This window comes from Vigna angularis, chromosome 9, assembly GCF_016808095.1.
Source record: "Vigna angularis cultivar LongXiaoDou No.4 chromosome 9, ASM1680809v1, whole genome shotgun sequence".
Lineage (NCBI taxonomy): Eukaryota > Viridiplantae > Streptophyta > Magnoliopsida > Fabales > Fabaceae > Vigna > Vigna angularis.
The window spans coordinates 27,006,105-27,019,129 of NC_068978.1; the positions used below are offsets into that span (position 1 = coordinate 27,006,105).

At 33.9% G+C, this 13,025-nt stretch overlaps 3 protein-coding genes across 4 annotated transcripts; all 3 read left to right on the plus strand.

Annotated features, from left to right (window-relative positions):
* Positions 1-5,562: 5,562 nt before the first annotated feature.
* Positions 5,563-6,164, plus strand: LOC128193980 (GTP cyclohydrolase 1-like). The gene has a single exon (XM_052868232.1). It carries the CDS (start codon positions 5,563-5,565, stop codon positions 5,881-5,883), a length of 321 nt encoding a protein of 106 aa, XP_052724192.1. The 3' UTR covers positions 5,884-6,164.
* Positions 5,644-7,860, plus strand: LOC108346366 (GTP cyclohydrolase 1). 2 transcript variants are annotated; one of them, XM_017585446.2, is made up of 2 exons: positions 5,644-5,776; positions 6,827-7,857. In XM_017585446.2, exon 2 carries the CDS (start codon positions 7,040-7,042, stop codon positions 7,634-7,636), a length of 597 nt encoding a protein of 198 aa, XP_017440935.1. In that variant the 5' UTR covers positions 5,644-5,776; positions 6,827-7,039; the 3' UTR covers positions 7,637-7,857. The 2 variants fall into 2 exon arrangements, with proteins under 2 accessions (XP_017440935.1, XP_052724190.1); XM_052868230.1 differs by lacking the exon at positions 5,644-5,776 and having other exon boundaries at positions 6,300-7,860.
* Positions 7,861-8,058: 198 nt separating this feature from the next.
* On the plus strand, positions 8,059-10,221 carry LOC128193979 (uncharacterized). Its single transcript, XM_052868231.1, has 2 exons — positions 8,059-9,662; positions 9,938-10,221. The coding sequence occupies exons 1-2, from the start codon at positions 8,783-8,785 to the stop codon at positions 9,976-9,978; spliced, it is 921 nt and encodes a 306-aa protein (XP_052724191.1). The 5' UTR covers positions 8,059-8,782; the 3' UTR covers positions 9,979-10,221.
* The last annotated feature ends 2,804 nt before the right edge of the window (positions 10,222-13,025 follow it).

The window sequence follows — 13,025 nt, forward strand, 5'->3', positions numbered from 1 at the left end:
TGAATGTTTTCTGTGAAAATTAAGTTGCTTGATTTTTAATTGATTCTATTAAGTGTTAAGTCGAATATGTTCTGGGTATGTGTTTCTCTATTTTTGAGATCACGCTGTTAAACATGAAGTCGACTTTGGATTTAATGAAATCGATTAATAGTCTTTGTTATGGGCCTTATGTGTTTTTGAAAATTTAAATTGGGCTTTATACTGAATATGATATTGCACGCCCTTATAATCATCTGATGTGATAGACTTGTATACACCGTGATAGTCTCAAAACTATGAAACACAAAACCCTTATTTGAACCAAGAAGTCTCTGCAAATTCTTCAATATCTGTCATGGTCACTTCATCTTCTCGTCCTGAAAAGCGCCATGCCTTTTTGGTTAGAGAAGCAAATCCATTTGGTTGGTTTAGTGATGACGAACAACGAACCAACTTCATCTGTTAGTGGGGATTCAAAGAAGTGATCAGACACAAATACTTAAGCATTTTGTTCTTTCGCACAAAGGGTTTCCTGTTTCAAGAATGACTAGTTAACTCTGGTTTAACAAAATTTTTTGAACTCCAAGGAGACTGTTATCCTAGTCTTGTGAAAGTATTTTATGCCAACTTAAAGAGAGAGATGAACTATCTCATTTCCAGAGTAAAGGGTGTGACTATCCGCATTGATGATTCCATATGGAAATATGTTGCTAGATTTAAGCCTGGAGGACTGAAAGCACATCATGGCATACTGGGGTTCAACAAAGTTGATATCTATAACCACTTTTTGAAGGATCAGGATATGATAGTGAAATATGACTCCTTGAGTATTGATCATCTAAGCAAAGAAGAAAGAATATGCGCATATGTGATCACATGGATTTTACTTCCAAGAGGTGAAGATCAGTCATTGCTGAATGCAGAAGATGTGTACCTGTTGTATGCATTGCAAACAAGAACACAAACAGACTAGGAATCTGTAATCGGTGATTATATGATGAAGGTTGCAAAGTAGAATGAATATCATTTACCATATGTTGTCTTCATTAGTAGAATTATGAGATTACAAAATGTGGACACCACAAATGATATTATCATTAGCTGTAAAGAAGGATGGATTTTCAAGGATGAGTATTGTCCTAGTACTGATGAAGTTAATCCTATAAATATTTACACATCAAGATATAAGTTTAGACCTCAAACAAGATTTGAAGAGTTTGTAGATGAAAGATTTAAAAGACTTGATGAGAAAATGTCAATGCTTCAAAGATCCTTTACTGAGCTGCATAGGAAAATAGACTATGCATTGAGGATAAATGCATTTGGTGACACCTCTGTAGATGATTCTGAAAGCGAGAAGAATAGTGCAGATGAGAAGATTGTAGAGTCATCTGAAACAGGATAAGGGTCTTGTGGTTACAGTTTAGAGTTTTTGGTTGATGTGTTTTGATTGTAGTGTTCTCTTTGTTTTGTTATTGCTAGCTTTATATGCCACTTTTGTTTTGTTTTTATCTGATTGTAATTCATGGTTAAATTTCAATGAAATAAGAGTTTATGGTTAACTCAATCTGTGAATGAAAAATTATATATGCGATTGAGTAAAACTAATAGCATTAAATCGATTTCACCATGCTTGTATGCAAATGAGTTATTTCTTACTGTTACATTCATATCTTTGCATACTCACACATTATTTGTGATAATTCCTGTATTATATTAATTCTAAAATGCTTGATCTAGAAAGACCATGAAAGGTTTTGCAGGAACATTACTTGCTGGCTGGATGAAACTGAAAAATCAACAATATGCTACAACAAGAAATCGATTCTGACTGGATTCAAATTGATTGAGTATCAATAGGGATTTAAAGATTCCAAACTTGGAATATCTGATATCTTTTAATCTTGCTTTATATACTATTGAATGTTTATTCTTCTTATATCTCTTTACTCAACTGATATACATATTTTGAGATGATAAGAGATTAAATTGTTTTTGCTGATTGAAAATGTATCAACTTTTGATATGATACTACTGTTACATATATGCTCTGATACATTACTTGGAATATGCTTTTACATGCTTTGATATATACTCTGATTACTGCATTGTACATCTGTGTTTTGAGATTGAAACATGCATGACAAGGGGGAGCATTGCATATTATTGATTTGTTTTACATGTCTTCATTTAAGGGGGAGAATATCCTCAATCATGTGAATAATACTGTCAGGGGGAGCATCATAATATGTTTATATCTGATGCATCTCTATTGTGCTTGATTATTAGTATATCAATTATAATGTGCTTACCTTTTTTCCTAATGCCCAAAGGGGGAGAATTATGATGTTTCTGTAATTGGTTGATAATCTGTATTGATTTGTGCAACATGGTTGATTATTAATCATGGTTGTGCATCATCAAAAAAGAGGGAGATCGTTGAGATTGTTGATAGGAGGAGCATAGGTTTAGGTTAACCCACAATCTCAGTGATATCTGATTTTTTGATGATGACAACACATAATTAATAACACATGTGTATTTTGTGTTACATGTTCTATGTTTACATGTTATATGTTTTTCTTTAATGTGTTAAATCTGTTAAAGCATATCTGAGAACATGTTTGTGTTGTTCATTGCATATCACTCTGTTAAATATGTGATTTTATATGTGTATGCATGACATATGTTTTTGGAAAAGGAAAATCACAAGCACTATGGTTGAACTTTAAAATGTGTGACAAAACAACAATTTTAAGTCGATTACATTATGGGGTGAATCGATTAAAACTCATGTGTTTGCACAAACTCTTTTGAAGTATGTTGTGAGATATTTCAAAGAGAAAAGTTTTCAAAACTGTGCAAAAAGATTTCACTTAATTGAATGCATGCTCTCTGTATTCGAATAAGTTAGTTGATGTTTTGAAAATCTGTTAAATGCTTGTAACAACTAACATAACGGTCATATTTTAAATATGTTGATCAAGCATTAAATGATAGTCAATTACATTAATTGAACACTCAATTATTTGTTTGACTGTTGCTAAATTTGTTATAACTGATTGTTATATTCGATTACGTTAGTAGCTCAATCGATTAAAATGCGTCTAATATGTGTTATACTATAAATTGACGCAGATTTGAATTCTGTAAGAACTTTTGTGATTCTAACAATTTCATATCCTTTACAGAAAGTTGTGATCTTACAGAAAGCTGTGATCTTACAGAAAGAGAGGAAAAATTCCAAGAAATAAGATTGACTGTGGTGATCAACAACTTGTGATTTCTTGAAGAGTTGAAGAGCAAGATTGTTGTGTTTCAAAGACTGATCAATATGCACATTTGGGTGTTACTGCGTGATCAAATTCTGCAATCTCTTGAAGATTGGTTTGAGTTTCCTGTTGTGACTACAGAAAAACATGTGTATTCTTGACTTTGAGGGTGCCTCAAAGGGGTTAGAGGGCAAGAGAGGGGATTCTTGCTGCTGGTCTTGTTGTATATTGCCTATATTTTGATTAGATGGTTAGAGAGGTATTTTAAATTTTTGATGTGAGGTCTTCTGTAGAAACTTTATTGTAAAAACCTTGATCATTATAATGCATTTGCTTCCCGTGGTTGGAAGGAAATATAATTAAATTGAAAAAAAAAGATCAAAATTATATTGAATTCTTTTAAGTATATAAAAAGCAAAAATACACATACTTTAAAATTAAAGGTAATTCATGAGTTCGCAGGTACTCATTCTGCCAGAGGCATCTCAAAAAATGTAATATCACTCACCCAAACTTTTAGTTTGTGTAATTTTTAAATTTTTGTTATTTTAATTTTAATTTTTTTAATTTTTATTAATTTATTTTAAAAAAAATTGTTCACGTGTCAGGTCAATGTTTGTCATACAACTATGTTAATGTCATATGTCAAGGTCAATGTTTGTCATACAACTATGTTAATGTCATATGTCAAGTCAACGTCAGTATCTTATATTCAATTCAATTTAATTCTACTTTTATATTTTAGAAGGTTAAATTCTTTATCATTTTTAAAATTAGGTGATTTTTTTTCATTCTTTTTAGAATTAAAAGAATTTGTTTCATTAATTTTAAAATTAAAAAGATAATTCTTCATTATTTTTAAAAATAGAAGTATAATTCTTCATTATTTTTTAAATTAAAAGAAAAATTCATTATTATTTTTAAAATTATTAAGAAAATTCTTCATTGTTTTTAATGTTGGAAGAAAAATTTTTAATTTATTTCTAAAATTGGAAGAATTTTTTAAATTTTTTAAAATTAAAAGAAACATTTTTCATTATTTTTAAACCAACTCTAACCCTATTTTTTACATATAAAAAATTAAACATAAATATAATAATTATATTTCAATAATGTAGTTAGAATTAGTTTACAAATAACTAAATGAAATATTTAATAAAAATTAAATTTAGTCCTAGAGAAAAAAATTGATAATTTAACAAAATTAACAAAAATTAAAATTAAATTGAATAAATTTTATATTGAATTAAATATCCTACACATGACACTAATATTAATACATGATATTGATTTTGATTTGATATCTAACTTTGACAATTACTTTCCATATAACATTAACATTATATTATCATATCACATAATATCAATACAACATGTGATTTTTTTTTTAAATTAAAAGAAATTAAAAATGTAAAAGGTATTAAAAATTAAAATAAAAATCACAAGACACGTAATACATATTATTCATTTTCATCAACAATTTAAATAACACTGTAAAAAAGACTTAAACAAAATTTATTAAAATAAAAACTACATTAAACAATAAAATAAATAAATATAACATTAAACAAAATAAACAAAAATAAAAATAAAGTTATTTAAGTCAATAAATTACCATTATCATTCCCATTTACATAATCATGAAAAAACATAACTTTTATCATTTTTCTTTGCACCCCATCCTTTGATATATATATATATATATATATATATATATATATATATATATATATATATATATTAATCATCCATATCCATAGCAATATATATCCCACCACACCACATATATATCCCACCACAAAGCCACGTTTCTGAAAACAAACAGCAATCCTCTTTCATTTTTCATTACCTTGGTTGGTTGGTGGGTCCTCCTTTGCTTTCTTATAAGATTACACTGCCTTACTCCCAACCCAGGATCCACACATTCTAACATGCAACGTTAACCCCACGAACAAATTATCATTTTCTTTATGCTTTCTTTCTATTTTCCTTGCCAACTTTTTCTCTTTTACCTCTCTGCTTTCATCGCTTTTTGCGAGATCTTAATACCCTTTTGAATCCAGTTTTTGATTGGCGTGTTTTCTCTTGGTCTGGTCTTGTTCTGAAGCTTCTTGGTTCATTTGGGGTGGTTATTCTCTTCGACCCTTTGAGTTTCTAATTGGGTTGGTATTGAAAAGTTGGGAACTTCTGCATTTCTTGTTGAATCCTAGTTTTGCAAGTTGTGTTTTTTTTTTCTTGATACCTTGTATCATTTGCTGGGTTTTGGCCTATTGGGGTGGTGATCGTTTGTTGTGGGATTTGTGATTTCTCAATGGGCTGTTTGGATGAAGGAAATGGGGACATTGAAAATGGAGTGAATATAGGGTGTGGTGAAGTTGGTTTTGAGGAAGAAGCAAAGCCAGATATTGCTGCCATTGAGGAGGCTGTAAAGGTGCTGTTGCTAGGTCTTGGGGAAGATATCAACAGGGAAGGGCTTAGGAAGACACCACTTCGGGTTGCCAAAGCCTTTCGTGAGGGAACCAGAGGTGACCATGTCTATGAATGTTTTGGACTTATGATTTTCATTCTAGACATGTTTAGACAAACTGAAGAACTTACTAAAAAAGAAAATAAGGAAGGGAAAATGGATTGAACTTCTTCTTAAAATTCATTGTACAGTCTGGAAAATCTAGATGATAAAATTTTAGCTTATCAGATAAATTCAATTAATCTTGCGTTTTTTGTTTTCTTTTCCTTTAAGTGTTTGGTGGAGTCTTACTTTAGCCTGATGAAGGATGATGATTTGATTAATGTCACTCATGGTTGTTTCGTTGGTGTTCCTTTTATTGTTTCACGAGTCATGTTCTTGAAAGATATTTTTGTCCCTTCTTTAGATTAAGATTGAATCTGGTGTTGAGAGTTATAATTTTTTTTTTCATCTATGATGTTTGATCTTTGTTGAGGAATAAAATTCTGTCGGGCTCAGTAATACTTTTCTGTTTTTTAGCGGTTTTGGGGAAGTTGGGTATTTTACTTTAGAGGAAATTTAATTGGTTACACCCATGGTAATTGATCTGTTTTCTATGGGATAAAATCTATGTATATGATTGTTGCTAAGTAGCTTCTTTATACAGTCCAAAAATTAGGTGAACTGCGTCATGGAGTAGAAGTTATGGAGCTAAATGTAATTCATAGAGAAAATCTTGACACATACACAAGCAAAAAAAAGAGAGACAGAGGACTTCTATTATGATGAAAATAGCCATCTGTTTTTCTGTTTTGAGCAAAACAGGTCAAAATGGCAGTTCAATCTTGTAAAGGCAATTGTCTTAGAATTTCGGCTCGGAGTCTAATTTATTTCTACAAAACGGATTTGTGATGTGAGGAATGTTAACCTTTGAGATAACATATATGCTATGGTTAAAATAAGTATAGATATAGCAATTACTTTGTTCTTCTCTCTGTACCTGCTTAATTTCTTCAGCATTACATTAAACACTGTTTGTCTTCCTCCTTTTTTGGTTTCTTTTCTTGTACTTCAGTGTACACATATCCACTTTCCTGACATAGAATCAATCTTTCTTGAATCGAGTCAGCAAGCATGGTTGAAGACCCTTGTTTTGTCAGGTTTTGGAATTTTTGATGACAGAAAGGCAGATGTGTGGTCTGATTTCTTTTGCCTTCTTAAATTTAGAGGTATTGAAATAGAAAAAGTACATCTAAGAGGATCATCTGACCAATGGTGGTGTCCATCTCTGTCTGCTCTTTCTGCTAAAGTTTCATCCAAAACTGTACCAGTCAATCCTGCCATGGTCACCGCAGTATCTTCAATCCTTAAATCTTTGGGAGAAGATTCATTGAGGAAGGAACTCACAGGGACACCTGGTCGATTTGTGAAATGGCTAATGAACTTCCAAAGCATTGACATGGATTTGAAGCTAAATGGTTCCCTTTCTGGTGGTGTCGATACTTTTGACCCTGATAGGGAGGTAAACTTCAAGGACCGACAAATACACTGTGAGTTGAACTTGCCATTTTGGTCGCAATGTGAGCATCATATACTTCCATTTCATGGTGTAGTTCACATAGGATACTTCATTTCAGAAGGTTTTGATCCCATTGCAAAATCCCTTGTACAGTCTATAGTACATTTTTATGGTTTCAAACTACAGGTTCAGGAAAGGCTTACAAGACAAATAGCAGAAACCATTGCACCACTTTTATTAGGTGGGCATGTAATAGTAGTTGTGGAGGCAAGCCACACATGTATGATTTCTAGGGGAATTGAGAAGTTTGGAAGTAGTACAGCTACCATTGCTGTATTAGGTCACTTTTCAACTGACCTTGCTGCAAAGGCCATGTTCTTTCAGAGTGTTGCTAGTGCTACAACTTCTCGGGGGCAATAGTTCCTGTTGGTGCTGACTTGAATTCATTCTCTTCACTTTTCAAGGTTTTGCTACTAGCATTTGATAAATGCAGAAGACCTCCTTTCATGAATAGTTTCACTACATTTCAAAATCACACAAATTTTGTTCCGGTGGCAAAGGCTTACTACCATCATAAGAAGATAGATAGTAGATCTTAATATTTTTTCTTCCCCCCTTTATGTGATTACATTCTACACACGTATGTATGTATATGCATAAATGTATGTATGTATATATATATATATATATATATATATATATATATATATATATATATATGTACCTTAATAATAATTCAAGGTATTAGGAATCAAGTTTGATTCCTTACTGTCAAAAGAAGACAGTAACCTTGTATTTAATGTTTTCTGTTATGTTAGTTTTTAGCTTTTAATGGTTTGTTAACAGAGCTCTTCATCTCTGATCAGTGTAAGAAACAATATACAGCTTTACAGATTCAATATACCAGAAAAACACCAAATAAGAAAAGAGAACGTTTTTCTTACCTGTCGTATTGTGCTCTTCATTTTTCCCTTCTCCGTCGTCGTCAACCACCGTCTCCTCCGCCGTCGATCTGCACTGGAAGTCCCGGAGCTTCATCGCCTGGAGTATTCTCTCTTTTCGCTCTGTTCTCTCTCATCACACACCTTTCAGACTTTGCTTGCGTGGCTGAAGGACTATCCATACGTTTACAACGTATGAGACATAATGGGCTGGGCCGTGTACGTGTTTACACAGTGCTGGGCCAATCCTAAAATGGTATCAGAGCAGGTCTAGTGCCTGCTCTGTTTCCGTTGCCTCTGATTCATTTCTTGGTATCTTCTTGGCCAGTCTCTTCCCTCTGATTCATCTCTTGGTATCTTCTTGGCCAGTTTCTTGCAAATATTCCTTATGGAACGAATTACTGATCAGTCTTGTAACCCGTCCAGCCCATACTACCTACATCCAGGTGAGAACCCGGGTCTCAATCTCATTACACAAACTCTAAATGAGAACAATTACTCCTCATGGAGCAGAAGCATGAGAAGAGCCTTACTCTCCAAGAATAAGACTAAATTCATTGATGGGTCCATAAAGAAACCCCTAAAAACAGATGCATTGTTTGATGCATGAGAAAGATGTAATGTGATGATACTTTCCTGGATAACCAAGACTCTCTCTCCACAGATTGCTGAGAGCGTCATATACATTGAAGATGCCAAAGAATTGTGGGATGAACTAAAAGAACGGTTCTCCAAAGGAGACTATTTCAAGATCTCTGACTTACTACAAGACATACATTCTATTAAACAGGGAGAGAGAGGGGTAAGTCAGTTTTTCACTGACCTTAAAATTCTATGGGAAGAGCTGGAGTTTCTAAGACCCATACCCACTTGCACATGTAAGGTTCAGTGCAGCTGTGAACTCTCTAAAATCTTCTTAAAGTACAGGGAAATGGAGCATGTGATATGCTTCTTGAAAGGGCTAAATGATTCCTACAACACTGTAAGGACACAAATTCTTTTAATGGATCCTCTACCCAATGTCAATCGTGTCTTTTCTCTCATTATGCAACAAGAGAGACAAGAGAAAAATAGCTCTCCCGAAGTCAAGGTTCTAGCCAATGCTAGTGATAAAAACAACCAATGGAAGGGACAGGGAAGAGGCTCTGGTTCTCGTGCCCAAGGGAGAGGAAGGGGTAGAAATCCTAACTATGGAAAGCAATGCTCCTTTTGCAACAAGATGAACCATACCGTGGATGAGTGTTACTCTAAACACGGATACCCTCCTTGGTATAAGAAAGGGGACAACAATCAGGACAAGAGGACTGACTGGGGCACTGCAAATGCCTGCCAGAACAGCACCGAGACAGAAGGGACTCAAAGCACACAACAGACCAATAATGGAAATGTTTTCAGCTCATTCACAGCTGAGCAGATGCAAAAGCTCCTCAGGATGATGGACAAGATTGATGAACCTTCTCACAAAGTCAATCAAGTTCAAAGGGGAGACACTGAACAAAAACAAGGTAATTTTTCATGGATAATAGACACTGGTGCCACAGTTCATGTCACACATGATAGGGCAAATTTTGTAACCTTTTATAAAATTAAACCTATCTCTGTGAAACTACCAAATAATACAGTTCTAACTGCTGAGCATGTTGGAACCGTATGTTTTTCAAAAGATTTTGTTATTTTTAATGTTCTTTACATCCCTGAATTCTGTTTTAATCTGATATCTGTTCAAAGCCTCACTAAGGACTTGGACTGCAGTCTAATTTTTTCCTCTAAGACTTGTCAGATAAAGGAGAACCATACATTGAAGATGATTGGATGTGCTAATTCTTGGAAAGGTCTCTACTATCTACAAGCTCTTCCTAAATTTGATCAAAGATACACTGCTAAAACTGTTTTTTCTTTTAAGAACCTTAATGTAAACCTGTGGCACTGTAGACTGGGTCATCCAGGTGACAAGGTTATGAAACATATATGTGACATTTTTCCTTATGTTAAAGATGATGCTAATACTGTTTGTGAGACTTGCCACTATGCTAAGCAGCGAAAATTACCCTTCTCTAAAAGTGTTTCTGCTACTAATGATTGCTTTGAAATTGTACATTGTGATATATGGGGTCCTCTTAGTACTATTTCTGTCCATGGTCATAAGTACTTTCTAACCATAGTTGATGATTACAGTAGACACACTTGGGTTTTTCTCATGAATAATAAGGGCCAAACTAGAGAACTGTTGCAGAATTTTGTTATTAAAATCAAAAATCAATTTAACAAACTAATTAAAACTATAAGATCTGATAATGGCCCTGAATTTAATTGTGTGGATTTTTATAATGTGCATGGGATTAACCACCAAAGAAGTTGTGTTGAAACCCCAGAACAGAATTCTGTTGTTGAAAGGAAGCACCAACATATTCTGAATGTAACCCGTGGCCTTCTCTTCCAATCCAATATTCCTAATGCTTACTGGTCCTATGCCGTTGGCCATGCTGTTTATCTGATAAACAGATTGCCTACTATCACTCTCAATCACAAAACACCTCACGAAATTCTCCACAAACTACCTCCCACCTTTTTAGATCTCAAAACCTTTGGTTGTCTATGTTTTGCCTCCACTCTAGAGAATAACAGAAGCAAGCTTGACCCCAGAGCTAGAAAAGGAATTTTTCTAGGATACAAATATGGTGTGAAAGGATATATTGTACTTGATCTACACAGTAAGGAATTGTTTATCAGCAGAAATGTCCTCTTTCATGAGGACATCTTCCCATACAAAGAGCCACATGACAACAATCATGACAGCAGAACCCACTGTGATGTTGGGAAGGACAGAGTTGAAACCTTGACTGATCTCCTACAAGATCAGTACTCTACCAGCAATGGTAACCATGGTGAAGTTACTGACCAGGCAGCAGCAGGGGAACAGAAGAATAGCCCTCAGATAATGAAGAAAACAAAGCTGGCACCAACAGTAGTCCCAACAGCCAGGAAAATAGAAGGTCTAACAGACCGAGAAGGACTCCCACATACTTGAAGGACTATATCCACCAGGTGCATCAATCCTCAACTACTAAAAATAACCTGAAAACTCCCTATCCCATCTCTGATTTACTGTGCTGTGATAACCTTTCAGAGAAACACTTCAAGTACACTATGACTGTCACTGGGAACAAGGAACCCAGATCTTACAGTGAAGCAAAAGAAATGACTGAATGGGTGGAGGCCATGCAGAGAGAAATCCAAGCTTTACAGGCCAATAACACATGGGTTATGACACCATTGCCTCCAGGGAAGTCCGCAATAGGATGTAAATGGGTATACAAAACCAAATATAGGGCTGATGGTACCATTGAAAGATACAAAGCCCGTTTAGTGGCAAAGGGTTATACACAGCAGGAGGGCATAGACTATCTAGACACCTTCTCCCCTGTAGCTAAACTTACTACAGTCAGATTACTTATTGCACTTGCTGCCTCCAACAGCTGGTTCCTACACCAATTGGATGTTGACAACGCTTTCCTACATGGAGACCTCAATGAAGAGGTCTACATGGAACCACCTCCAGGTCTGGATGGGTGTAATAAAGAACAGGTTTGCAAGTTAACAAAATCATTGTATGGCCTAAAACAAGCCAGTAGACAGTGGTTTGAAAAGCTCTCCTCTTTTCTAATTACTGCTAATTTTACCCAGTCTAAATCTGATCACTCTTTGTTTATTAAGAAAACATCTACAAGCTTTACTGCTTTACTTGTGTATGTAGATGATATTGTGTTGACAGGAGACTCTATGATGGAGATTAACTACATAAAGGAACTACTCCACAATAGGTTCCGAATAAAGAACCTAGGAGAACTTAAATACTTCCTAGGGCTGGAAGTGGCCAGATCCAGAAAGGGCATCCACCTCTGCCAGAGAAAATATGCCTTAGACATACTAGAAGAAACGGGAATGTTGGGGCTCTTAGAGGTGGCACCGGAGGTGGTGTTGGAGGTGACGCCGGAGGTGGCATTAGAGGTGGATGTGATAGAGTCAGAGGGAGAGGAAGAGAGAGGGACGGAGAGGAGTTGGGAAAGATTGAACAGTGTCAGAAAAAAAAATGACGTGACATACCATTCTTAGCTATCTCAACATATTTTTACCATCCTTAGTTTTAGAGTACGAAAAATTATGGTTTCCGAATAATCAAAATGTAGCTTAATTTGAAAGAAGGACTAAAAACAAATTCCCTTAATAATTTAGATACTAAATATACATTTAACAGAGAGACTAAAAATAAATTCCCTTTAGAGACTAAAGATACATTTAACGCTAATATCATCATTAGGTGCAACTGAAACATCATTCAACTGAAACATCATTTAAAATTCTGATTCGGTAAAAGTAGGTGTTTAAGTTATCTATACAACTTATCATTGGTTAATAAAATGCTTTTTCTAATTATAACTTTTATGCTTTTTATCTGTTGCTTAATATTTTCATGTAAAAATAAAGAATATAATATTTTTTCATTTTGAAATATAAGGCATTGCTAACTACCTTTAACTATAATACTTTTTTTTTTCTAAATTTATCCTTAAATCATTAATGTACATGAAAAATTTAATGAAGTTTTAGATTTTAAAACTAAACTCTTTCATTCTTCAACTTTATAAAGGAAAAAGGTGACCATGTATAGTATTTATTGTATATCAACTAGAATAATTAAAATTATTTTGATAAAAATTAATTAATATAATAAACATTTAAAAAGAGTATTATGAAAAGAAAAATAAGTGTTTTAGAACAATCCTTATAATTAGAGTCAAAAGAGTACCTTTTATTGTAACAAAATAATTATAAAATTATATTTTAGTTTTAATGTTTGCATTATAATT